Raw genomic sequence first — 25753 nt, 5'->3', positions numbered from 1 at the left:
AGCCAAATAAGACGTAATAAAACATCGCCATCTCAAGTTTGCCAGCTAAGAAGCACAGCCAAGTTTGGATACGCGGAGTGGACAGTAAGATCAAGTCTGACGACCCTTCGGTAGCCCCGGAGTTAAGACTCAATGGGAAAACGATGCTGCATGAGGGACTGCAAGACACCAAGAGTCTCGGATTTAGCCCTCGTTTGTTGGCATCATCTTATCTCACCTGTCAGCATTCTTCTGGGGGAATCTTGCAATACCAGTCCTATCAAAGCGCCTAAATACACAACGGCCTAGAGGCTACGGAGTAGAGGTGATGGTGATCCTCTAGGAATTGTTCGTAGACCCTGGGCATACTAAGAACAAAGTCGAGAGTGATCACCCGCTAGTCACATCATTTGCGTGTCTCGTTTCTAATCCGCGGGCACGTCCTCAGTGGTCCTTTGTTGCTGTAAGAAAGGGAGGAATAGTCATTCCGCAATCGTGCTCACGGACGAATGACGGACCACGGCGGACCAAAGCTGGCGGAGTTTGCAAATACTGATGCACTGATATGAGGCCATATCCAAGCGGCTCTGTTGGTATTGGAGGGCCAAGCTTTTCTGCTGACGAAGCGATAGAGGGGTTGATTGGAGATCATCTTGGAATTGACCTTAAAAGGGGTAGTTTCTGATAAATAAGCTCTTGAATGAACAGGATCTGATCTCACATGTCGGAGACTTTGATCGGAGACATTGGATTCGATAATGATGGCGGCTAAAGTGGACATTGGTAAGATGGTGTTGGAATGAACAGCATGAGGTGGCATTGCTGATGCTTCTTTTCGGAAAGGAATTTATCCTTTCAAAACAATCTTTCTTTTTGATATTTAGTCGAGATTGACGAGAAGATCCTCTCGATAAGCATCCATGCCAGCTTCAACTTGACAGGCAGCCTTGTGGGGCATGATCAAAGACCTTGCCACTATACCATATATGGTGAGTTATGCGGTCCGGGAGTGATGCCGGTCTATGAATTGGCGAGAAGACAATGTACGGACCGATGTTCTCAGCATGGAACAAATATGATCTTTGACGGTTAGTAGTGAGGTAAGCCAACCATCCATCATCATCATCAGAAAAGCGCTTATGTACAACGTCCATGCAGAGAGCTCACCACCAAAGTCAATTGACTTTCAATTAGTACCCAACCTCGGTAGCTGTTATCGATAAGAGCTGTCATGATCGCCAAGCTGGCTTTGGCTCGCCTCGCCTCGCTTCGTGTCTTTTTACCTGATCTGGGCAACAGTTCAACTAAGCTCAATCAGTAAGGTCTAAGCGGTTTCATGACGTTGAACCACAGCTCCAACCTCGAATTGCCGGCCCCTCAATCATCCGCCGGCGGCGTAGATGACCTTTACCCAAACGAGGCAAAGGATTGCACATTTGCGAGAGCCTCTGAAGCTTATCAATTGCTCAAGAGAGTAATTCTCGAGGCCATTGACTGTGGGGGATGCAGGTGATAACTTGGACTCCAGATACAGATACATACAGTACATATCTAGCTAGACTCAAGACGGAGGTGTCGCCTTGGATTGGACCCCGAGCTACCCCTCTCAAGCCATGTCTCTGAGGAGCTATAAGAAGATGGGCGCTGCCCTTGTATCGAGACTTCGACTCGTTGGTTTCTGTCGTTCACTGTACCCTTCTCTATCTCGGCCTTCAACACAATCGCCGTACCGATTCTCATCACCTCCTCTTGGCCGATCTATCACAACTACACAGAAACGCTTCAGCAACATGTCGGACTTGTTCGTGAACCTCGAAGCCCCCAACGGTGTCAAGTATAAGCAGCCGACCGGTCTCTTCATCAACAACGAGTTTGTTCCTGGCTCATCGAAGCAAACGATTACATCCATCGACCCTGCGTAAGTTAGCTTCTCCCCAGCCGGTTATCCAACTCGAGCTAATATGATGTGCTCCAGTACCGAGAAGGAAATCGCCACAGTTCATGCAGCCAGCGCCGACGATGTCGATAAGGCTGTGAAGGCCGCCCATGCCGCATTCCATGCGCCCTCATGGAAGAAGATGCCTCCTCCCCAGAGAGGCGCTCTTATGAACAAGCTCGCCGACTACATTGAGGAGCGCACACAGATGTTCGCTACCTCTGAGGCCTGGGACAATGGTAAGATAGCACTACCAAATACTTCATTTACGAAGCACTGACACAATGACAGGTAAGATCTACGCCGATGCTGAGGGCGGCGACGTTGTCGAGGTCATCAACACTATCCGTTACTACGCTGGCTGGGCCGACAAGATCACCGGACAAACCATCACCGCCAACCCCAACAAGCTCGCATACACTCTCCGCCAACCCCTCGGTGTAGTCGCCCAGATTATTCCCTGGAACTACCCTCTCGCCATGGCCGCCTGGAAGATCGGTCCTGCGCTAGCATGCGGTAACACCATCGTTATGAAGGCCGCTGAGCAAACACCCCTCAGCATCCTTCTCCTCGGTCAGGCTTTCAAGGACGTCGGTTTCCCTCCTGGTGTTTTCAACGCCCTTAACGGTTACGGTGGTGAGGCTGGTCCTCCTCTTGTTCAGCACCCTCTTGTTGAGAAGGTTGCCTTTACTGGCTCAACTGCTACGGGTGCCAAGATCATGGAAATGGCCTCCAAGACCCTCAAGAACATTACCCTTGAGACAGGTGGCAAGTCGCCTCTCTTGGTCTTCTCCGACTGTGACCTCGATGAGGCTGTCAAGTGGTCACACATGGGCATCATGTCCAACCAGGGCCAGATCTGCACGGCTACTTCTCGCCTATTAGTTCAGGACAAGGTCTACGACGAGTTTGTTCAGAGATTCATCGAGACCACCAAGACTGTGAGCAAGGTCGGCCACCAATGGGACTCCGAGACCTACCAGGGTCCCCAAGTCTCTCGACAGCAGTACGACCGCATTCTTGAGTATATCAAGATTGGAAAGTCTGAAGGGGCTACTCTGCTCGCTGGTGGCCAGCCTGTCGATGCCTCTAAGAAGGGTTTCTTTGTCCAGCCTACTGTCTTCGGTGACGTGCACCACCAAATGCGAGTCTTCCGTGAGGAGATTTTCGGCCCTGTCGTTGTCATCACCAAGTTCAGCAGCGAAGAGGAGGCTCTCAAGCTCGCCAACGATTCTACATACGGCCTCGGCGCAGCTGTCTTCACCAAGGACGTCGAGCGTGCGCACCGTGTTGCTGCTGAGATCGAGGCCGGTATGGTCTGGATTAACAGCACACAAGACAGTGAACCCTACATCCCCTTCGGCGGTGTTAAGCAGAGCGGTATTGGCCGTGAGCTCGGTGAGGCTGGACTTGAGGCGTACAGCAACACAAAGTCCGTACACGTCAACCTTGGTTCTCGTCTGTAGAGAAGCTGAAAAGTGTATGAAACTCTGAGCATATGACAGGGGTCTGGGGTCTGTGGAATAGGAGTTCTGGCGTATTATCGTCGTATTTATCAGGAATTATCACAAATACCAGGATGCACCAATGACCAGTCAATCAATATTGCACTAAAGCTGGGACGCTGTTATTGAGCCTTGTGAAACTGCCCGAATTGGGGCGAAGTCTTAGTTGTGAGCCAAGGGGAGGAAAGAAAACTCAGAACCTTGACTCTAAGCGATAAAAATGCTAAGGGAAATCTAGCCCGAGCTTAGGGTGCTCTTTGCTAAGTTTATTTTGACACCCTGTATCAAGGTCCTGTCTTTTCTTGCTCCCTGAGGGTGAGCCCACTGATCTCCGCTTGTGAGGCTATGGCTTAGGCCGTCGTTGCCGCCCCTAGTAGTGATACACGTCATAATAGCTTTAGAAGTCCTGTAGACAGTGATTGATTGACTGGCTGCACGCGACAGTTGCCTTGTTATTTAGTTCTCTATTTATTTCATTGAATTTATTCCTAGCTAGTCTATCATCGGTTATCGATCATCATTGCATCCAAAAATTATGGCTCTGCCTCCGCCCAACTATTCCGACTTGGAGCTGCCCTCATACGACACCACTGCTGCTCCCAACTACACAACCCCCACCACTATAACCCGCCCTAAAGATTCAATCCTCGGCCCTGCAACGCTCTTCATCGCAGGACGCTTCATCTACTCAACCGAACCCCAAGACCCCCCGCTCTACGAATTCTCCCACGACATCAGCTACCTCCACGATAACGATCGCAATGTCAAAGTCGAGCGCGTAGACCCCGTTACAAAGACATCGGCCGGTCTTCCCCAGGTCGTGCTGAAAAACCGTCACCTCTTCGATCTCAAGCATCCCACTGCTGCCGAGTTCCCGTCTTTTCCGTACCATGCCGAAGCTACCTCACAGCGAGCGCTAACAAGCTTTGGAGTGTCATGTTTCCGCTCCGGTAATATTCTGCGGCAGCTCAAGGGCTTTCGGTTCGAGCGGATGGTGAGAGGGCCAGGCCGCAAGTTTCGGGCGGATGGTGTCCTGTACGAAGCTTGCGAATCACGGAGTAAAGGCGTCGCATATGAGTGGAGAGACTGCTATGGCGACATAATAGCGAGAGAAATCCAGGATGAACAAGGCCGTATAAGTCTATTCGTTACTGCAGAGATGACCCAGGAACTTCGCGATGCCCTCGTCACGGCGTGGGTGATCAGGATATGGTCTGAGCTGTCGAATGGAAACAAGTCGGCGACTCGTCTCATGATGGTGGGCTCTCGTCCATGAAATACTTCAAGTGTATAGTTCTCGCTGATGTCAGTCACAGACAAGTGCGGCACGCGGACAGAGGATGTTGGGAGTATGATCGTGAGTACATCAATGGCCTACACCAGGATATTGGGATCTAACGGTACAATTAGACGTTTGACGATACCATGAGCTGACCGTACTATGGATCCAAGTTATCAGCGTTGTTACTTTTTCTTCTGCGCTTTTATTCGAAAGTGAGGCTGGCCCATTTCGATCACATCTCGTCAAGACATGCTCCCTTCCCGCTTCACAGAGCAGGACGGAATTTGCTACGAATCTATCTAGTGAAGCAGTATCCATTATAGGATCTTGTTTACATAGCTAATAAATATCCCACAAGCTAATCTTGCCGTCTTTCGCCCCTGCTGCAATCCAATGTGTTTTTCTCGCTGTAGCTATCCGTTGCTCTTTGACGCTCAGCCCTGTTCGGGTCAAAGAGCCCGTCCACATGCTTGAACTCCCCGAGAGTTGACTATCGTCAGACGTAGAGTTTTCTTCCTCCGTCTGATCCGATATCCTAACATCAGCGAATGCAACGGCGTAGCATCCAGCCTGATGCCACTTTAAAACAGCAAGTTCTTTCATGGTTTTTGTAGAGTACACTCGCACTTTTGAATCCCATCCTGCAGTAGCAAAGATTCTTCCATCGGATCGTATGTCTAGACTCTGTTGTCCGGAGTGTTTGGTGTTGATAGCTTTGAGCGGATCTTTCCACGCAATGCCCTTACGAGGAGGCTTCAGCCCCTGTGACGACGAAGACTTCAGGCCAGTAGATAGAAGTGACTTCGCCTTAGGTTCTTCGTCTACTACCTCCACTACACGCTCGGTGCTTTCAGGACGTACAGTGTCTTCCAGAGGAAAAAACAAATCGGTAGGAATAGGATGTTTGGCGATGATAGAGTCGGCGCTGGACGTGATGAAGTAGTCGTTATAGACACTCAACGACAGGACGGGTTGTGAATGAGCCTGGGAATGGTACGTTGCGACCCATTGGTCATCAGACTCAAGACGGTGCACAGTTGCGTAACCATTTTCAAAGGCAGCAATGAGCGTGAGAGCGTCTCTGTGATGCAGGAGAGCAAGGCACATGGCCATGCCCGTTTTATCACCAGCCTTGATGGTATGAATCCGTCTTTGCAACGGCAATTGGTAGATGTCGATCTATGAGTATCAGCCCTGGTCACGATATGGTTGAGGTTCTCCATACAGCATCTGAGTGCAGAGTATTAGGCACCGCGATCAGCACCTCAGAAGCGGTATCGACGGAGCCAGGCGCACTTGAGCAAATGGCGAAAGCGCAAAAGTTCAAGGTATTGACTTCAAGGAGATGTAACATCCATGGTTGCGGTCTTGGTGTTGCAACTTCTTCCACCGGCAATGCTGTGCTGAGATGCTCCTCTTCCGCCTCGCCAAGTTTCCACACTATGAGCTTCAAATCACGACCATGCCTGCAAACTGTTGTCAGCAAAGGCATTCTCCAGTCATTACTGATTTTCGACAGAGCAATTACGTGATGATTTTGTCGTCACCCCAGCCGCCAACACCTAATAGAGCCTTTTCGTGGGCACGCCAAACAGCACGTGGGCGCATAATCGTGAGGTCCCATAGCACCACAAAACCATCTGCGTCGCCTGTAATGAGGCGCTCATTGGATCTAATGAATGTTGCTGTGTGAATTTGAGATTTGTGTCCGCGCAATATAGATTTTGGTGTCGGTGTTGAAGGATCCATGTTTCTGATGAGTATGTGTAGTCATGGTGAAAAGCTGAGGGCTGATTGGGTTGGGTTATTTTTCTAGAAGTCGCTGTGGGACATTCATCGTATGAAGCCCATGTCTATGAACATTAGGTACTTAGGTAGCCTGTCGTTCATGTTCAGGCTGATGAATAATCCATTCAAACGCACTTCGGAGACTATATCAGCCATACCAAGAGTTTGATTCTGTTCTGAGTGGTTTCAGACGAGATCTAGAGTGGCAAATTCATTGTTGAACCATTGCCAACATCCATACATGGCTGATCGGTACGGACAAACGGATCAGCGATTGGATTTCTAAACACTTGGACAACATGGTAGTCTAACGTTAGGTTTCTACAGTCTAGATACATAACTTATGCATAAACAATTTATATAGGTTTCTAAAAAAAAAAAAAAGTTGTATATTCCATAGTGGAAATATCTTTTCTGAGGTAGTACTTTTTATGTGCTACCATTGGCTGTCAAGCCCGAGTTATTTTGGGCTATTGCTTTCGTCCTACCTATCACTTACAACCGAATTTCCAAAATTGTTGTATATTTCGGGCGTACCCGTGCCACTCAACCCGTGTAGCTCACTCACATCGTACATCGTCTGATGGGGCTGACTCTTGCCGCAGGAAAAGACATCGTGGTGCACGAGCAACATTGACAGCCGATTCAATAAGCGAAGCCTGCGGATGGATGGAAGCCATGCTCGATCCTAATACGAGCATCCCTCTCCTCCGGATTCCGGTAATTTCAGGCATTGGCGTGTAAGCCGAGTTTCATCAATCCCGGGCGCCACATGTGTAATCCATACATATAACACGCAAGTCATACGTGACAGCCAAATTCCCTCAAGGAAGCAACTTCAGCGTTGTCCTATAAGCTCCGTCGCCAACTTTGGTGGGTAGTCTTGCATGCATCTGTCATGCAGGTTGAGCCATATGGCCGGACACCTGAATCTTGTAGCGTCCAGCATCATCATGCCTCTTTTAACGCATGCTCCTTTCTGTTCTTAATAATAAGACAGGACAGAACTGAAATTGAACACAGGCGCCATCCGGTGTAATGGTCTCAGTACCAGTCAGCCTGCTCTCCGAATCACAGCCGAGAGAAGAGGCTCTTTGTACTCGCACGACAGCCGGAGTACGCTCCGTGATTATTGGCTTGCATACCTTGGTTAAGGTCATGGTGATTCGCCATATAACCGTGATGCAGCGCTCGGAATCTGGCGGGCACATTCAACTGTTAGAGAAGCTCAGACACCCAATGCTGACAGACATCGATACACTCTTGAATTTATATTCATCGAGTCCCGTCCGGTTCATTCTCTTGTTCATGGTCGTTCATTACTACACCCCGCCTTATCGCTCCTAGTTCCTACTCCGACTGTGGAGCCACAAGGACAATCCCGAACCTGCGACGGTTTTCTATACCGAGCCCGGGGTAGGGAAACCGGACCAGAAGCCGTGGCCTGGCCCAAGCAATGATTTCATTCCATGCTTCCGTTCGATTTTCTAGAATCTTTCGACTTGTAGGTGGCCGGTCATCTGGCCTCAAATGTAACAGCAAAAGCATTCATTCTGCAACACCAAAGCTCCAAAGCTGTCCCTTCTACTTCAGCATTCTGAGCGGGAAATCCCACACCACTGCCCTGGCCTCCTGTAGAGAGCCAGGTAGCTTATAGTGTCTGCTCAAACAAGCCCCAATGACATCGCCGTTCTTGGTGTCAGTTTCGGTGCGGCGATGCAAAATGAAGACTCCAATGAAAGGCAAACAATGCCGTTCCCTGCGGAATGGCAAGGTTATTCACCAGGACCCTATGCGATCGAAAACAACATCGACTTTGAGATGTTCGATTTTGAAGTTCAGCATCATTCGCATATGGGGGCGACACCGATCTCCGAACCCCCGAACATCAGCCAAGACCCTAAAGGTCTATCCATGGAAAATCCCAGAGAGATGACTTTTCAAAGTCCCATGCCGTCGTCAAATCCGACTCCAGTCAAAGGAAAAAGAGTCCGAACAGGATGTCTTACATGCCGTGAGAGACACCTCAAGTGTGACGAAGCCGTGCCCGATTGCATGAACTGCCGAAAGCGAGGCCGTGAATGTAAAAGAGGAGTACGCCTTAACTTTCTGGATGTCAACCTCCATCGACCACCCGATATACCTAGTCCTGGAGGCTGGGAAGGTATGGAGTCCGGCCGAGATGAATGACTTGTGCTAACCGAGTCGTAGTCGAGTTCCAAGATGAATCGCGGGACATTGCTTCAGAATATCAGGGCGGACTTGGACGATATGCGCCGTACGCTTCTGAAATTGTTGAAGATAGCGATGGCCGGCACGAAACAGTGTATCCAGCCACCGCAACTCATATTCAAGGTATAGATGCATCAGCTGATAGACTTCAACCTGGCGCGCAACACCGTTTCAACTATTCTCAGGATAACGCCGCAGCTGGACCTTCAAAAAATTCAAGATTCAAAACAGACACCGGTATCAAGCTTGAGCTTAACGAGAATGAACATGGGACTCTGAGCGACGCTTCCCATATAGCCACACCATCGTCATCAACAAAGGCTGTTGTGACCCCACGAGCAGAAGTATTTCCAGAGCAGCTCATGGCGATGAGGAACCGTCCTCTGGCACGGCAAACGTTATCAGAAGAGGCGGAAAACTTGATCATACCCCAGCTAGACACACCGCCTCGGATTGAAAGACCGCTTGTCGAACAAGCCTTCGAGGATGACCATATGCAACCCAAAGCAACCCAAAGCAACGAGTCGGTGGGCCGCAACATATTGACATCAGCCGAAGAAATCCATTACATGCAAGTCTTTGTCGAAGAAGTTGCTGTTTGGATGGATTCGTTCAACCGGGAGAAACATTTCACCCGAAGCATTCCGTATCACGCTCTGAGGTCGACAATGCTCCTCAATGCCCTTCTGGCATGTGGTGTCAAACATACTTCTCTGGCTGCCCCGGATAATCATGAAAAAGCGCTGTTCTACTACAATACCGCGACCACGCAGCTCCTTCGAAGCCTCCAGAACCCTGATCGAAATACTGCCGAGTGTGCCACGACAGCGATCGTTCTGAACGTATACGAGATTATGTGCGAAAAGCCTGCCCAGCGTATGAGTCACATAGCAGGTTCGCGAGCTCTTGTGCGAGAATGTGGATGGGATGCTAGGAGTACAGGGATTGGACTGGCCTGCTTCTGGTTGAACATTGGGATTGAAGTTCTCAATTGCCTGGCAACAAATTGGCAGACAACGTGGAGTCCCGACGAATGGGGAATGAGCCTTGGGTCTCGTAGCAATAACCAGGATGACGAGGATGAGGACGAGCAAGTATGGGTACACCGTGCGCTCTACATCATCGCAAAGGTTGCGAACTTCCGAGCGACTGCGTCCCGACCCGATGACATTAGCCCCCATAACGAACAAACGTGGGTCAGAAATCGTCTTTCTCAGTGGTATGAGCTTAGAAACCTCTGTGAAGGTTGGAACATCCATTGCCCGAGAAAGATGCGCCCCTTTGGCTATGTGAAAGCGGAAAAGTCGACAAGCAAATCGCTATTTCCCGGTATATGGTATGTGAAATATCATCCAACTGCTAAAGCATGTGATTAATCCGTGCTTAGGATGATTCAGCGGGAGGCAACAATAGGCCAACTGCTTTCTCACACTGCGCATTGCATCCTTTCGCAGACACACCCCCTGGAATCCCCAGGGTCTTCGGAGAGGCTACGATTCTTGCAGCTGCAGCATGCCTATCAGGTCTGCGGTATTGTCGCCCATACCACAGACAAGGGGGTTGCCACGGTTGCGATCCGTTGCTTGGCAATTGCAGCTGCTGTGCTAACGAATCCAGATGAACAAGACGAGATCCTTGAGGTCCTTGACAGGTTCAATAGCACAAATGGCTGGCGCTTGGGTGCCGTCGAGATGGAGCTCAAGAGAGAATGGGGTTGGGAGCGTATGAAGATGCCCACCTCGAGCCCGAAAACAGAGAACAGCCAGGATTCGGTAATATCAGCGGTCCGAAGAGCCTCCATGTCTTTGACACCGTCGAGAATTTTGACACCGCCTGTCATGGGCCCTGTGGGAACGAAAACACCGGTCAACCCATTGAGCTTCGCCGATTTCAAGCTACCCAACCATCCGTACCAGAATTGGTATGAACCTCCAAGTCGATCGAGCTCGTTCAATCCACCACCATCGTAATGACTCAAATGCTCCCAGTACGTACGTACCTAGTTGACAAGGAAAGCCCTGTCATGCCAAAAGTTGGAAAATGAGATATTCATGGCGAAAAAAAAAAGGGTAAAATGGACGGCGTTGGGATATCTATGGCTTTTCTCTATATTGCGGGAATTGGAGTTTTCGTTGGTTCAATAGAGTGTCAGGGTAAATTCTCTGATATCTTCAAAGGGCAGGTTGTGCCGTTTAAGAGCTTCCTCCAGGCTGGAAATTCATACTGTAGCCTCCGGTCTTCTCGTCCTTGACCATCTGGAAGTTGTTTGTGCTCAATCCAAATGGCTTCAAGATGCCATTTCCAAGGTCTTTCAGCTTACCCCACATCTCGCCCATCTCCTTCTCTTGTGCTGCTTTGACGCGGGGAGGTAAGTCTCGTAATTGCTTCCGAACTACTCGAAGGTCTGCTGGAGCCAAGCTTTCAGGCTTCGCGGCGAGGGCTTTACAGTCTTCTTCTGCGCCGGCAAGATTATGCCATCCGCCAGCCTCTGAACGACCGCGAGCCCTTCGCATAAGAGCTTTGCATCGAATGCGCTGAATATTGGCTTGAAGTGTCTTGAGCTCCTCATCATCGGTACTGGGAATCGGTGCGGCACGTGAAGCACCACTGCTGATTATCTCCTCTTCGACATCATCGTCTTCCTTCTTCTCTTTCTTTTCATCAGACTTTTTGCCCTCAGGACTCAGTCGAGGGTCACTCTGCTCAAGCTTTTCCAGAGCTTCTAGAGAACCAGATGCTGACTTTATGGCCTCTTTCCAGTCTTCAAGTTGGATATGGCAGGCGGCAATGTTACTGTAGATGACTGCGCGTGGATAATGTAGGTATTTAGGACAGGAGTTGATTGCATCGTCGTATTTATCCAAAGCATCTTGGTACTTCTTGGCGGCAAACAACGTGTTCGCCTCGTCTTTGGTTGCAGTGGACTCTTTCACTAAAGCCTGCAGACAAGTCTTAGTAGATGAGGTTGGGTACCAAAGTCAAAGAATAAAGATGGGATACAACACAAGGCCACTCACTTCTTCCTCTTCTGGGGTAAACTTGAGTTCCTGTCCATCTGCAAAATCGGCGCTATCTTTCGCTCTTTCGACGTCCGGCGACTTGACCACATCATCTTTGCTAGGCTCGGTTGTGCTCATATTCGTTGGCAAGGACAAATGACGTATTATTATTACGACAAATAGCAAACCATAGAATGAAAGACAGATTTGTCTAATTGATACAAGCAGGATCGGTCAGAACAATGCAAAAATCAACTGCAAGTTGCGGGGACTAGTCGTGTTGTGTTGAGAGACAGAAACAAATGGATGTTTAATGAAGAAACATTAAAAGCACAATCTCATGAGCCTCAATGAATTCCATGTGGTTCCTGCCCGCCCTGGCCACCCTAATCATTTGCTAGACTACAGTGGGCTTAGTGGAAATACACTGACCCACCGCGGGGTTTTCAGCGGTATGATTCACTGTCGATTCACTCACTGATCGGCGAGCAAAAAGCTGCCCCGCGCTTGTTAGATTCCGTCCGTATTGCGTTGTCGAAATCTCGAGATCGCATCATTTTTCTTTTCTTCGACCTCTCTCTTGCTAATCATACCTCCTCACTACAACAAGTTCTGACCTGCCGTGTTTTTTTCGTTCTGATACCGCACCCCAATACATCCGCTTTCCTACTCGCAACACTCTTGGGTTTCCAGACACAATGGCGCCTCGTACTGAGTATGTTTATTCTCCTTGACAAATATTCAAGATTATTCAATCGCCAGAGTAATACTGATCAGACCTCACTCTCTAGCTTCCCCCCTGTTCGGGCCTGTCTTTTCGACATGGACGGCCTCCTTCTTGACACCGAAGATATCTACACCAAGTGTGTCAACATCATCCTCGAAAAGTATGGCAAGGGAACTCTCCCATGGTCTATCAAGGCCAAGCTTCAGGGACGCCCTGGTCCTCAGGCCAACAAGATCTTTCACGACTGGGCTCAGCTCCCCATCACCTCCGAAGAGTACGTTGCCGAGAACACGATGCTCCAGAAGCAGCTGTTCCCACACACAAAGCCTCTCCCTGGCATTGTCGACTTGCTTGGCCACCTAGGCCGAACCCGATACTGGGAGGTCAAGGATGGTGCTACTACGGAAGCGAAGGACAAGTCCAGCAGTGAGCCTCAACGCGTTCACATCGCTCTAGCCACTAGCTCTCATCTGGGGAACTTCCGTGTCAAGACAAACCACCTTGAGGAGCTTTTTTCTGTTTTCCCTTCCCACCGCCGTGTTCTTGGAGACGATTCCCGTCTGACTCCTGGCCGTGGGAAGCCTCTGCCCGACATCTTCCTTCTCGCTCTGAAGACCATCAATGACAGCCTTTCTGCCGGCGAACGCCCCATCACTCCCGAGGAGTGCCTTGTTTTCGAAGATTCAGTTCCCGGTGTCGAGGCTGGTCGTCGTGCTGGTATGCGCGTGATCTGGTGCCCCCACCCGATGTTGAAGAAGGAGTATGATGGACGGGAGGCTGAGGTCCTCGCTGGACGCACTGGTGAGGCTGGAGAAGTCGATCTCCATCAGGTTGGTGAGATTGACGATGGCTGGGCCGAGTACATGCTCAGCCTTGCTGACTTCCCCTACGAAAAGTTCGGCATCGTCGTACCCCCTGTCGAGGTTGAGAAGGAAGACTGTATGAAAGAGGTGCCCCAAGAGGTTGTTGCTGAAGTCTAGGAGATTGAGCCCATCATTCCCGGCGGGCCGCTGGTGATGAAGAAGTCGCTGGACTTTGGTCCGCGCAACTAGATGCATGGCAAATGCGTCATTTTTTTGTGTTACTTCTGGCGAATGACCATCGATGAGGACATGACGAGAACAGGACGGTTTAGACAAAAAGATGTGGCGTAAAGAATTTGCTATTAGGTAGTTGCCTTGCTTTGTTGCGTTCGTCACACACGAGAATAGATAATGAATCTGAGGATATGATACCCGAGCAAGAATCGATTACCTATTTCTATGTGACATGTCATGACTGCAGCCTGTAAACTTACGGTAATAAGAGCTTATCAAGATCGACAATTTAGACGTGCGGCACGTCTCCCCGCGTTTCAACCCCAGGATGAGCTGCGAGTGTGGGGAGAGGAATAAGACCACCTTGAGTTGAGAGTAATACCACCACAGTGTCAGCTTCATGTGCTTTGATCGACGTGGCACCGTCTGTGTCATGCCATTACAGAGACAGCGTGCTCCCGATATTTCCCTATGAATGCTACATGAACCCAATGTTTCTCACGATGCTGCTCATTTGTTGTTTATCATCAATGTCACCAGATGGCTTCAATATTATCCTTGCCGCTTCATCTTATTGCTGATATTCTGCGTCTTCTGGATAGCATCCAGGAACTTCCTCCTATTCTGCTAAGCCATCGAATATTCTACTCTGCTCTTTTGGATACACCAAGTCTGCCTGTGGATATTATTCGCAGTCAAATTCACGACAACTTGCTTCCGTTGGCTTTTACCGCATTCAAGTCGCAAAAGTCGGTACGGGAAACAAGGAGTGTAAGTGTGGAAGAGTTTCTGACTCATTGCTACCACAATTCTATGCGAAATGTGGACGGTACTCAACTTCACTTGACGGTAGGTGAAGCCGTTGAGGTTGTCAGAGTCGATGATGCATTGTCGAGCTTAAGGGATGAGTTTGCTTCGTGTTCCCTGAGGAAGCTTCATGATGTAAACCAAGATGAGCCCATTGAAAGTGACCGAGGTCTCTCTCCTGGCGAGTACTATCGAGTCTCTCGCGCATTCTATCGATTTCAGATATATCGAAACCTTTTCCTCGACAAAGAGCAGGAAATTGATCTTTTCCCTTCTTATGACGATGACGATGACGATGATGAAGATGAAGATTTGAGCTCCGACAACGAACTGAAAAGGCTGTTCTTTGCTCGGCATTCACCATGGGTCAATGAACAGCTGGCTTGTGTTTACGACTTTCTTGAGACAAGATTAACGGGTGGTAAGCTTGACACCCCAATACATCCTTCACATACATACTTCAAATGAGCTATCCTAACTCGCACCCTGTATATAGTCATGCTGACCATCTTGTCCACAACCCCAGCCTATCGGCAAGTAGTTGTCAATGGCTTTCAATGGGGGGAAAATCTTACCGAGTGGCTAGCTGAAAAGACTCAATCGTTTGAGGAGCAGAAATGCGTGAGTTGCAACATTTATCTAGCACTATGTGAACCTTTGATGCTTACTGGCGACATTCTAGATGTCCCTCAGTATTCCTCGTCTCAGTCAGCTTCTCAAGGCCTCAACCTACGAAGAGTGGCAAGCTTCACTTGGTGAGGCTATTAGTCCTTGCCAGAGTAGGCTTGAAGAAGATCTTGAGGAGTTCAACCGTCGAAGAAGGCCGAATGAGCAGAAGGAAGCTTGGCGAGCTGAAGATATCGACAGGCTAGCCAGGGAAGTCGACGCTGACGATGCGTTTACTGATGATCAACCAAGACAGACATGGATGAAGGTACACTATGATCAAGCGCATGAAAGATATCGCTTAGGAGAGCATGCGTTTGCCCCAATGAGGTTTATCTACGGGTTGAGAAGCATCGGGTATGTCATGTGGGATGCAGAGAGAATGAAGAATGAAGTCTGTAAAGTCACCTTGGATAAGGCGCACCGAGGCGATACTGTTTTCTAGGCGACTTGCATGAAAGTCGAGTTTGGAATTAGGGATATTTGTGAATCAACATCTGTTTGTATCGAACCAGGAGTAGCTTGGAGCCTGACTTTAAGTTCAAGTCCTCAGGTTATCGTCTTTGCACCTAATTTTATGTTGACGAGGGCTCGTTTTGTGTTCATGGGCCAGGGCATCCGTAGAAATATGATCTAGGCCGAGCCTCGATCTCAAGCGAGAGACAGTTGGTCTCATAAGGAGTATATGATCATACAAGATGAGGATAACCTGGAACCAACTTGGCAGGTAATTGTTAGTCAGTCATATACCATACGAAGACCTTGCTATAGCAAGGGGTTCCCCGAGCTTTTGGCTTGGTCTAACAGTAAGGAATCCACGCTGAAGGGTCAAGTCAAGCAAGGATGCTTAGATTGATAATTCTGATTTCCCCAGATTGTGGAAGAAGGTGTATCAGCCTTTCCTAATCAAGAAGTTTCGCGCGATGGCTAGTAATGGAGTATCGCATTTGGTTGCCGCAATCTGTCGGAGTAAGGTGGGCGAAGAATAGAGCATCACGGTCCATCATGGTGGCGGGGATCCAATGGGGAAGTGGGTTTACCTTGTGGGACTGTTCACCAGCTCTGGACACACAAAATCTTCTCTTTACTCTCTCAGATACTCGGCAAAAGTCATGATACTATGTAGTGCAACACATCCTTCCAAAATGATCCGAGATCAAAGTATTTTCTTGGAATTCTAGTCGCTTAGTTCATCAAACCTACCAGCACGGCCCGGTCAAGCAACCGAACCAAGAGCTCCAGTGTAGTACTAGTACTATGATGAGGCCCATGAAACACCTCCAAGTCCACTTCGGCTCCGTGGCATCATCAGGCTCCTTCGGTACAGGAATTCTCTATACAAATGCTGACCAACCATGCCGGAGCATCATCATGAGAAGTCCAACTGCCTTTGGAATATTTCTAGGCTTCTCATGATGGGATTAGAAGCCATCTCCACTATTTCCCCCAGAAACTGGCCCCAGAAGCCAATCGAGTTGACAACCACCTCGGCATACTATGTACCAACCCATAAAGAGTAATAGAAATGCACGAGTTCTTTACTTACATGGCCATGAACACCTCGGTTCCCGGGGCCGGATCCTAATTCCCGATCTCCAACTACCGGAGCCGTAAGTCAACCCCGGCCCGGTTCCGGTCTTTACCGGTTCCTCCAGAAGGTATTTTCAGTGAGGAAACGCTTAATTTACAGTGGTACTCCCCTCCACATCCCCGACCTCGCAGCTCCATGACCCCAACTGGAACCGGAATTGGGAGGTTCTTTGACATGACTGGTTTCAATTGAAGCAATATTTCACTATATACGGACATAATGCAACGGTTGAGGCACGCTCGGCCGGTGGGGTTACAAAGGTCTAGCGCAACCATGTGACGTTTGTAGCAGCTCTCGTGAATCTTTTCGTTTTTATTTACTTAGACCTAGGCCGGAACCTTTTTGTAACTCGGCCCTCATCCCTCAACTTCTTTCTCTTCCCATTCTTCGACCTTTTCCTCTCTTTAACTTGAGCCAAGTTTTCATCGTCAAATTCACAATACACCGACATAATGGCTGAGAGCTACCACAAGGAGGTCATTGCTGGCGTATGTGCCCCTCAGTCATGAAGCACCCCTCGCTGAGATTCATGATGCTAACACTGAACTGAACTCAACAGCTGAAGGACAAGAGCCTTTTCATCCAGGATGCTTTCATCGATGGAAAATGGGTCGCCAAGGAGAACAAGTTCGACGTTTTCGGTTCGTGATATCGTCACCATGAGTACCAATTGTCCAGAAGCTAATCGGAACCTCAGAGCCCTCCACTGCCACCGTCCTCGGCCAAGTTGCCAACTGTACGCTCGAGGATTTCCAGACTGCCATCAAGAGCGCCGATGCTGCCCAGACAAAGTACTTTGATAGCACAACTGGTGCCAGCCGTGGCGCCCTTCTGAGGAAGTGGTATGACCTGGTTCTCTCTCACCAGGAGGACCGTGTGTTGTGTCCTTGAAATGTTTCCAATTTCACACTAACATGACCTCTAGTTGCCAAGATCCTCTCGCTCGAGAACGGGAAAACATACGCCGAGGCACTGGGCGAGGTTATCTATTCTGCCAGCTTCATCTCCTGGTTCGCTGAGGAGGCCACTCGATCCTATGGTGTCACCATCCCCTCATCCTCTCCTCACACCACCCTCATGACCATCCGCGAGCCTGTTGGTGTTTGCGGTATCATCACACCCTGGAACTTCCCCGCCGCCATGATCACTCGCAAGATCGCTCCCGCTCTGGCTGCCGGATGCTCCGTCGTCATCAAGCCCCCCTCCGAGACTCCCTACTCCGCCCTTGCTTTCACCAAGCTCGCCATTGAGGCCGGTCTCCCTCCTGCCACCATCCAGGTTCTTCCCACTCGCGACCGTCAGGCTGCTACTGAGTTGTGCACAAACCCTCTTGTGAAGAAGATCTCTTTCACTGGTTCTACTGGCGTTGGAAAGTACCTTGCCAAGCTTGCTACTGGTACCTTGAAGAAGGTCAGCCTAGAGCTTGGTGGAAACGCCCCTTTTATTGTCTTTGAGGATGCTGATCTTGACCTCGCTGCCGAGGGCGCCATGTTCTGCAAGTTCCGATGCTCTGGCCAAACTTGTGTCTGGTAAGTCGAAGCATTCTCCTTGTAGAAAAGACGTAACTAACGTAGCTTCAGCGCCAACCGACTCTACGTCCAGAAGAGTGTCGCTGAGGAGTTTACTGCCAAGCTTGTCGAGAAGGTCAACGCTCTGAAGATGGGTGGTGGTCTCGACAAGTCCACCACACAAGGTCCCCTCGTCAACAAATCTGCCGTCGACAAGGTCAAGGAGCACATTGCCGATGCCACATCCAAGGGCGCCAAGATCGCCACCGGCGGCAGCACCCCCGACAGCCCCGGATTCTTCCACCAGCCCACCGTCCTCACTGGCGTCACACAAGAAATGGCCGTCGCCAAGGACGAGACATTCGGCCCCCTTGCCCCAATCTTTGAGTTCGAGACTGAGGAGGATGCCATTCGTCTGGCCAACGACACCGAGTTCGGTCTCGCTGGATATTTCTTCTCCAAGGACATCAGCCGTGTTATGCGCGTTGCCCACAAGTTGCAAGTTGGTATGGTGGGTGCCAACACAGGCAAGATCAGTGCTGCTGAGGCACCTTTTGGTGGTGTCAAGGAGAGCGGTTACGGAAAGGAGGGCAGTCTTTACGGTATGGCTGAGTACCAAAACATCAAGTCTATTACCATTGGCAACCTCAACAATTAGAGTGGGAGTTGCATAAAAGCATATGAGCGAGCAAAAAGGGATTTGTTTTATTTAGCATGATAATGACGAGGTGGGAAAGCCTCACAGAATAACGACGACATCAAAAGCATGATTTCTAAAATAAAGAGTGTAAAACATCAGTCTTCGTTGTGACAGCCGCTGTTCCAAATTGCTCACTCATCATAAAGCCAACTGTGTACCTACTGGTTGAAACGGAGTGCCTCTCGTAATAACCTCATCTCCTGCCATCGATACAAGTATCTTAGTACGAGTTTGTCGAACCCGATATCTATTCTGATTATTCCTGGCTGGGCTGGAAAGTGACATGTTATCCCCTCATTTGCGATCTCCAAACATGTATGCATGCATCTACTATAGCTCGTTGGTTCTATTTACACTGATTGGCTCTTCCCTATGCTTGAATTATTCGGTTAAATTATTCGGCCATTCGTGACCTCTTGAACCACAACCTTGTTTGTGTTACAGGAGTATCCTATCACCAGTTCGTCTGAAAAGAACATCTAATGTTCTGACGTACATTTGAATCGTCAATAGGCAAAATCGTTGTTGTTTCGTTCGGTTTTCTCCCCGACCAAAAGGTATTTCTTGACGACAGTTTCTCACCACATCTTGAATTAGCTCTGCTCCAAAGTGTCTATGTACCACGACGAAAACACCCTTTTCAAAATGCCCACCAACGGAAATAAAGTCAATGGCATCATGGTGGAACATGGACACACCCGTCTTTTCAAAATATCTCCGCCTCCTTCTCTTGATGCCTTTCGGAAACTTTGCTCTCAGAAAGCCACCAAAGAAGACTACCCCCTAGCTGCAGATATCAAGGAAAACGTACCTGTTTACAACCTTTCCAACTTTTCAACTCTCACCGAAAACCAAAAGTCCGCTCTCAAAGACGAATGGTACAAAGTCCTTTTGTATGGCCCGGGTGTTTTTGTCACGGCTGGTCTTTACACCAACTTGGATGTGGTCAACAAGTCAACAGCTGCCTTCAATGATATCATCAAAAAGGAGAGCCAGGGTACCAAAACAGCAGGCGATCACTTTGCAAGTGCTGGTAAAAACGATCGGATTTGGAACTCGTTCGGTAAACACGGTCTCCAAGACCCAGACTCCTTCTTCAACTACTTTTCGAATCCCTACCTCGACCTCATCTTCTCTTCATGGCTTGGTCCAGGGTATCGCATCACTACTCAAGTCAACAACGTCCGGCCTGGAGGGCAGCCTCAAGTTTCCCACCGCGATTATCACCTGGGTTTCATGTCTGCTGAGACTTGTGGAAAGTATCCCAGAGCAATGCAAGTTGCAAGCCAATGCTTGACCTTGCAAGGTGCTATAGCACATGTTGACGTACCTCTCGAGAGCGGTCCGACAAGACTTTTACCGTTCAGTCAGGCATTTGCACCTGGCTACATGGCGTATCGTCTTGCTGAGTTTAATGAGTTCTTTCTGGACAATTATATCTCACTTCCGTTAAAAAAGGGCGACGGCTTATGGTTCAATCCTGCTCTTTTCCATGCAGCAGGCGAGAACAAGTCTGTGGACATCAATCGCCTTGTCAACCTCGTCCAGATCAGCAGTGCATTTGGTAAACCGATGGAAACAATTGACGCTTTGCCACTTGTGGAGAGTACGTGGGACGTCCTGACTACTGCATACAGAGCGCAGGGTCTCAGTGACGAAATCCAGATGTTTATCGCTGCTATTGGAGAAGGCTACCCTTTCCCGACAAATCTGGACAACAACCCGCCTAGAAACGAGAACATGGCGCCAGATTCGGAGCAAGACATTATTCAAGTTGCATTGATAAACGGGAAGAGTAGAGAGGAAGTTTTGGCTGATCTTGAAGGCTTCCGACAAAGAGTCAGAGCTTAGTTATAACATTTGTGGATTACTATTAGTACTTTTAGCAGCTATTCCGCACAATCCTATTTGTAGAGACCCAGCCCAGATACCCTCCGACACTATGCTCTGTTCTCGGTGCTCTGAATATCAATGATGGATCGCGCCGTCTTCTTCAGATATCCCCTGAAACTCTCGAAAGTGACAGGATCGTGGCCTTCAAGCCATCGACAGTGGACTGCCACATCATCCTTACCAACCCGTATGGAAACCTTGAAAGCAAACTCGCACTTTACATCTACCACCTTTTGGTCTTCAGTCTCCCCTCTCTGCTTTCTTCGACGCCAAGCTCGTGCCCAGACGCGACCTGCTGCTCGTCCGATACCTTCCAGGCGCTCAGTGTCCCATTCCCAAGTGATCAAGTCTAGCTTCTCAAGTTCAGATCGGAAACAATCTACAAAGTCGCCGATTTTCTCTTGGAGAGGTATATCGACGACTTTCTCTTCTGTGATCTCTGGAAGCACGTTTTTGGAAACTGCTGTCTTGATGCCGCGTGCAATTGACTGGGCTGGTCTCATGTTTCCGAAACTCCATGCAATAGCCCATCTTCTTGTTTTGCTGCCCTGAACAAACTCTGTGACAGCATAGTTGTCGATTTCGTGTTCTCTCAATTTGTCCACAAACTCGATCAAACTTGTGAGAAATCCGAACATAGATGTATACCACTGTACACGTTCTTGAAGGACGAGCGACTCTTTGAGCATGCGGTCAACAAAGGCTACTTCGCCGCCGTCAGTCACCATCTCAACCTTGGCTCCTGTGCATGCCGTAAAGGGCGGGCGAGACTTTTTCCTCGCACTCTCTAGTAACTCTTCTTCGGATCCGTAGAAAGGTGGATTTGACATGGTGAAAGAAATGTTGTTGGCATTTAGATCATCGAGTGGAATGAGGGCATCGGTTGGCTTTTGATCCACGACTTTGATCCTGTTCTCGAGGCCGTTCAGCGCCACGTTCTTGCGAGCATACTCGAGGCTTTTTGGATCGATGTCTGCTTTGATTAGCGGTGCTCTGGCCAACGGAGTGGTGAAAGAATTACCAGTGGCGATAAACTCCCAATCACGTTCAATGCAGCCCATCAACGGATATATACAGCTTGCACCAGTGCCAATGTCTAATCCAACGATTTTCCTATCCTGTTTCTCATAAGAAGTGCTGTCAAGGAGGCCTTTTAGCCACATCAGATAGTTGTGTCGGTTGAGGACCTGCGGACGCGTTAGGTCGTAAGACGCGTCAAGAAACGAGTTAAGACTTACAGGAGGGCATAGTCGATCGTCAGGAAGTTCAAGCTTCAGTCCAAAGTCCAGCTTCAGAAGTGACTTCGTCAATTGCATAACACATTCCGGATTATTGAAGAAATCATTTTTGTGTTTCTTCCACCTGCGATGATATTAGATGGAATTCTCGTGTATTTTGAGGATAAAAAAAATTCACAATCGCCCAAAATCTGCATCTTGAAGAGCGAGCTGCTGAAAGTCTGGCGCTTTTGAATATAGCTCGGTATAGTGATTATCTCGAGATGTCGCATCTTCTTGGGGACCTTCAAAGGTCGACGTTTGGTCTACAGGGAGCGACTGACCCCGAAGGTCTTGCGAGGCTTTGCGTTTGCCGCCCATTTTTGACGTTTGACCTGGTTTTCTCGGATCATATAAAGGCTTCCTTCTGTAAGGATTTCTTCAGACACTTTTGATGGGTGTAAGTTGTGATACCTGCAACTTCTGTGATGGAGATGAGTTTGCAGGGATCAGTGATGTCAGTGGAGGTCTCATAAATTAGCGATGACTTGTAGGCACAGACTCCTATAAACACAAGCAAGCAGCCCAATTCATTTGCGATCGGTATGGACCATCAAATATTGTCAAACGAGCATTGAAAATTCATGAGATCATACAAATAAATAAATTGCAATCTTACAATAAGAACCGTTGAGTAAATGCAATCGCCTCGGCTCGTTTCAATCATATCCTCATATCATGTACCTTTCATGTCATCATAGTGGCACCGTCTTACCACAGTAGAACCCTCCATCGCCAGCCCTCGAGGAGCTTCATGTCCTTCTCATCGATATCCGGATCGCCGTGCTCAATCCTCGCGGTCAGCTTCTTAAGCCTCTTCTGCACGGTCCGAGCTACTCGAATAGACACTTCATTAGAGAACACAACGAGCACGGCAAATACAAAGAATGCCAATTTGGCGAAGCGGCCTTTGCCAAGTATGCCGTTCTTGATGTGCTCGAGAAGACCCTTTGACTTCTTGAAGGCGTACTCGGTGTCGTTGGCTGATGAGTGAGAATCCTCGTCATCGTCGTTTCGTCGCCAGAAGCGGCGGATGAAGGGAATGAACGTAGCACTATCAAGGTTGGTCAATTGCTTATGTTCAAGCGAGTGGGATGTGTAAGTTTCTTACATAGCTCCTCCGATGATCCATCTTCGCCATCGATGGTTCTCGGCTTCTTTCGCGATACTGCGCACCTCGCCCTGCAGGATCCTCAGATCATTCAGAACCATGTTGGTCTGGTTTCGAATCCGGGTCTCAAGCTCATAAGCAGAGACGGCAGAATCGCCACCTCGTCGCTGACGCTGCAGGCTCATGTACTCGCGCAGATTGAACTGGCAGTTCACTCTAAGAGCTTGTAACTCTCGCAGGTCATTCGGTGCTGTGGCGGGGACCATTTGCTGGGTTGATGCAGTAGCCATGGCTCCGGCATGGTTGGGAAGATATGATTCAGAGGCGGGACGGATCGGGAGGTTGCCTGGGCCAGTTTGAGGACCCGATACGGGAGGGTAGTTCTGCGGGTTGTAAGGCTGGTTGTAGCCCGGTGAGTCGTAATTCTGAGGGTTATAGCTCTGATTGGCATAATCCTGGGGATTGTAGTTCTGAGGCCCATAAGGTTGAGGTCCATATTGAGATTCGGGGCCTGGATATGACTTTGCTCTCTCTGGACCTCGATCAAAAGCACGATCCCGCCGGTCTCGCTCTCGGTCACGGTCCCGAGAGGGAGACGGAGTTCGGATGGGCTGAGGATCCAGCGATTGAAGCGGTGACTTGTTTGACTTGCGAGTATCAGACATTATGGGCGTTCTGGTTTCAGTCTTGGCTCAAATTACGACGTATAATTGAACAGGCGAACAAATTGTCCGTGACAGCTCACCCAACCAGTGATTTTCTGCCCAAGGTGACCGACAAAGAATGAGTAGGTATGTATGCGCTGGCTACAATTGTGGTGGAGAGCGAGAGAGGCCGGAGAATGAATAAACGAGGCCAGCCCATGACGTCCGAGTGGCCGGGGGGATAGGCTGAGTGAGAGGTGGGGTGATGGAATTCATGAGGCTGGGGATGACTTATGCAACTCATGATGTGATGTGATTCGCAACTATTTAATCCAATACTGCATAACTATTCACAAAATGACCGGATTCTCTACTTATCCCTCGTTCTAGCTTCTGGTGGCTTCTAGTACCCCAGTGTTCGATACATGCGGTGCGCCATATCATCCATGCCCTCGACAGGCAGTGCGCTCCTGATGTCAGCCAGTATCTGCTGCTGAACCTCTGGGTCGAATCTATTCCAGATCCTTCGAATCTGCTGCACCTGATCCCCTTGATGTGTCCGAACGATATTTGCAAAAGCTTCAAAGAGAACCGCCGCCTGATTCCATCCCAAAATGTTATGAACTTCTTGGATGAGAAATTCGAAAAAGTCGAGAATTTTGCCGAGAAGGTCTTCTGAACATCCTAGCCCTCGACCGTTGCTGAGCACGATGCACAGAGCATGCATTCGAGCTGCCCATTCGTTGACTGCGCGACCACGGACTGGATCATTCCCAATGTCCTGCATAGCAACGCCGAACATGTCCATCGCTTCAAGGCTGGTGAATTCTGAAAGGTGCTGGAACACAAAGTCGAGAGCCCCGTTGATCAAATCCTCTGGAAGATGTTCCAAGTATGTCTCACTGAAGTAGGTGCTCAATTCCAGCGCTCCGCGTCTCGTTGCCTCCCGGACTCTGGGTAGGAGATTGAACAGGACTTCTTGATCGACACTGTATCTTCTCCTCAATTGTCCGACTCTTGAGTGTACAATGATGATGTTTTGTCTTCCGCCGGGTCCTGGGACGAAGGGAGGCCGGCGTCTAAAGGCCATGTCGTATGGCTCACCAAGATCTTCAAAATCTTCGCCATAATCGATCTCAGCGATACCATTCAAGTGACGACGTCTGTCGCCAGCCATATTGATTCTCTGCAGGGTTTGTGCACGTCTTTCTCTGGGGTTCAATTGGTGACGTTGAGAGTGATCATGAAATCGATACTGCCTGACCATGCTTTAGAGAGCATCCAACATGGTTCTGCATGCGCCTCAAAAGTGAAGCATGCTGGCGACATTGCTCGCATTTATAGATGCTGAGAAGCATTGTATCAGTGTCCAGTGCAGGTTTGGTGAGGTTGATTGCGATGCCGTGTAAGGTGGTGAGCAAACCACAAGATGTCATCTGAACGTTTGACTTATTGAGAGTTTGAACTGGAGAGCCGGCATACGGCACAGCCAATACTATCGATTGCAATAATCATATGGTTTGTCTCAAGCAAACATTGGGTTTCTGTTCGTTATTCAGAGCAGCATACAAGCAGCCTTGGTTCACTGGTTGCGTTTGGATGACTAGTCTATCTGGCGCGATGTTTGCCGATGCAAATAAATAAATAAAATCACTGAATCAATTGCCAACATTGTCGAATTAGGGACTCTGTAAGCATGGATCTCACTAACAATACCTACCTACCCAAGGTATGCTATAGAAAAGATGAGTTTGATGTTGTGGCCTGGGAACGATATGACGGACACCCGAAGCCTCAGGCATCAGAATAAGGCACCCAGATAAATCAGCAGACAGACCCAGAAGACCCTGAAGACCCAGGGGGCCTCACGTCCCCCCACCGTTTCCCTTCTTACTCACATCTCTTTCGTATACCTTAAGAGATGAAGCATCCATTCGAGTCGGCCGCTCTGCTAAAACTATTTTTCATATCTTCTTATCTTGCTGAAATAAATATCATCTTTTTCCCCACAAAGATCAATTGTAGTCAATTGGCTCCTTTACTTCACCGAATGCTCTCTGAATGTTCAGTA

General features: G+C 49.0%; 12 protein-coding genes; 7 read left to right on the top strand and 5 right to left on the bottom strand.

The window, feature by feature from the left end:
- Positions 1-1769: 1769 nt before the first annotated feature.
- Positions 1770-3381, top strand: FFUJ_09635 (probable aldehyde dehydrogenase; the record flags this gene model as incomplete). XM_023568440.1 has 3 exons in its annotated part: positions 1770-1897; positions 1955-2154; positions 2207-3381. 3 exons carry the CDS (start codon positions 1770-1772, stop codon positions 3379-3381), a joined length of 1503 nt encoding a protein of 500 aa, XP_023435639.1.
- A 574-nt stretch (positions 3382-3955) lies between these two features.
- FFUJ_09636 (uncharacterized protein) lies at positions 3956-4696 on the top strand (the record flags this gene model as incomplete). The annotated part of the gene is made up of 1 exon (XM_023568439.1): positions 3956-4696. One exon carries the CDS (start codon positions 3956-3958, stop codon positions 4694-4696), a length of 741 nt encoding a protein of 246 aa, XP_023435638.1.
- A 345-nt stretch (positions 4697-5041) lies between these two features.
- Positions 5042-6451, bottom strand: FFUJ_09637 (related to ASTRA-associated protein 1; the record flags this gene model as incomplete). XM_023568438.1 has 3 exons in its annotated part: positions 5042-5881; positions 5928-6168; positions 6231-6451. 3 exons carry the CDS (start codon positions 6449-6451, stop codon positions 5042-5044), a joined length of 1302 nt encoding a protein of 433 aa, XP_023435637.1.
- A 1788-nt stretch (positions 6452-8239) lies between these two features.
- Positions 8240-10692, top strand: FFUJ_09638 (related to regulatory protein for the arginine catabolic pathway; the record flags this gene model as incomplete). XM_023568437.1 has 3 exons in its annotated part: positions 8240-8654; positions 8702-10058; positions 10110-10692. The coding sequence occupies 3 exons, from the start codon at positions 8240-8242 to the stop codon at positions 10690-10692; spliced, it is 2355 nt and encodes a 784-aa protein (XP_023435636.1).
- A 222-nt stretch (positions 10693-10914) lies between these two features.
- FFUJ_09639 (related to tetratricopeptide repeat protein 1 (TTC1)) lies at positions 10915-11859 on the bottom strand (the record flags this gene model as incomplete). XM_023568436.1 has 2 exons in its annotated part: positions 10915-11661; positions 11740-11859. The coding sequence occupies 2 exons, from the start codon at positions 11857-11859 to the stop codon at positions 10915-10917; spliced, it is 867 nt and encodes a 288-aa protein (XP_023435635.1).
- Positions 11860-12419: 560 nt separating this feature from the next.
- On the top strand, positions 12420-13428 carry FFUJ_09640 (related to GS1 protein; the record flags this gene model as incomplete). XM_023568435.1 has 2 exons in its annotated part: positions 12420-12436; positions 12513-13428. The coding sequence occupies 2 exons, from the start codon at positions 12420-12422 to the stop codon at positions 13426-13428; spliced, it is 933 nt and encodes a 310-aa protein (XP_023435634.1).
- A 597-nt stretch (positions 13429-14025) lies between these two features.
- FFUJ_09641 (uncharacterized protein) lies at positions 14026-15403 on the top strand (the record flags this gene model as incomplete). XM_023568434.1 has 3 exons in its annotated part: positions 14026-14713; positions 14789-14913; positions 14975-15403. 3 exons carry the CDS (start codon positions 14026-14028, stop codon positions 15401-15403), a joined length of 1242 nt encoding a protein of 413 aa, XP_023435633.1.
- A 1598-nt stretch (positions 15404-17001) lies between these two features.
- Positions 17002-18715, top strand: FFUJ_09642 (probable UGA2-succinate semialdehyde dehydrogenase; the record flags this gene model as incomplete). XM_023568433.1 has 5 exons in its annotated part: positions 17002-17037; positions 17109-17190; positions 17247-17423; positions 17475-18078; positions 18130-18715. The coding sequence occupies 5 exons, from the start codon at positions 17002-17004 to the stop codon at positions 18713-18715; spliced, it is 1485 nt and encodes a 494-aa protein (XP_023435632.1).
- Positions 18716-19402: 687 nt separating this feature from the next.
- On the top strand, positions 19403-20608 carry FFUJ_09643 (related to protein involved in biosynthesis of mitomycin antibiotics/polyketide fumonisin; the record flags this gene model as incomplete). The annotated part of the gene is made up of 1 exon (XM_023568432.1): positions 19403-20608. One exon carries the CDS (start codon positions 19403-19405, stop codon positions 20606-20608), a length of 1206 nt encoding a protein of 401 aa, XP_023435631.1.
- Positions 20609-20697: 89 nt separating this feature from the next.
- FFUJ_09644 (uncharacterized protein) lies at positions 20698-22248 on the bottom strand (the record flags this gene model as incomplete). XM_023568431.1 has 3 exons in its annotated part: positions 20698-21837; positions 21889-22012; positions 22067-22248. 3 exons carry the CDS (start codon positions 22246-22248, stop codon positions 20698-20700), a joined length of 1446 nt encoding a protein of 481 aa, XP_023435630.1.
- A 390-nt stretch (positions 22249-22638) lies between these two features.
- FFUJ_09645 (uncharacterized protein) lies at positions 22639-23703 on the bottom strand (the record flags this gene model as incomplete). XM_023568429.1 has 2 exons in its annotated part: positions 22639-22981; positions 23039-23703. The coding sequence occupies 2 exons, from the start codon at positions 23701-23703 to the stop codon at positions 22639-22641; spliced, it is 1008 nt and encodes a 335-aa protein (XP_023435629.1).
- Positions 23704-24085: 382 nt separating this feature from the next.
- On the bottom strand, positions 24086-24859 carry FFUJ_09646 (uncharacterized protein; the record flags this gene model as incomplete). The annotated part of the gene is made up of 1 exon (XM_023568428.1): positions 24086-24859. The coding sequence occupies one exon, from the start codon at positions 24857-24859 to the stop codon at positions 24086-24088; it is 774 nt and encodes a 257-aa protein (XP_023435628.1).
- Positions 24860-25753: the final 894 nt, after the last annotated feature.

The sequence above is a fragment of the Fusarium fujikuroi genome, chromosome FFUJ_chr09, assembly GCF_900079805.1.
Source record: "Fusarium fujikuroi IMI 58289 draft genome, chromosome FFUJ_chr09".
Lineage (NCBI taxonomy): Eukaryota > Fungi > Ascomycota > Sordariomycetes > Hypocreales > Nectriaceae > Fusarium > Fusarium fujikuroi.
Note: the sequence above shows the minus strand (reverse complement) of the source record. Positions and strands in the feature narration are given on the sequence as shown.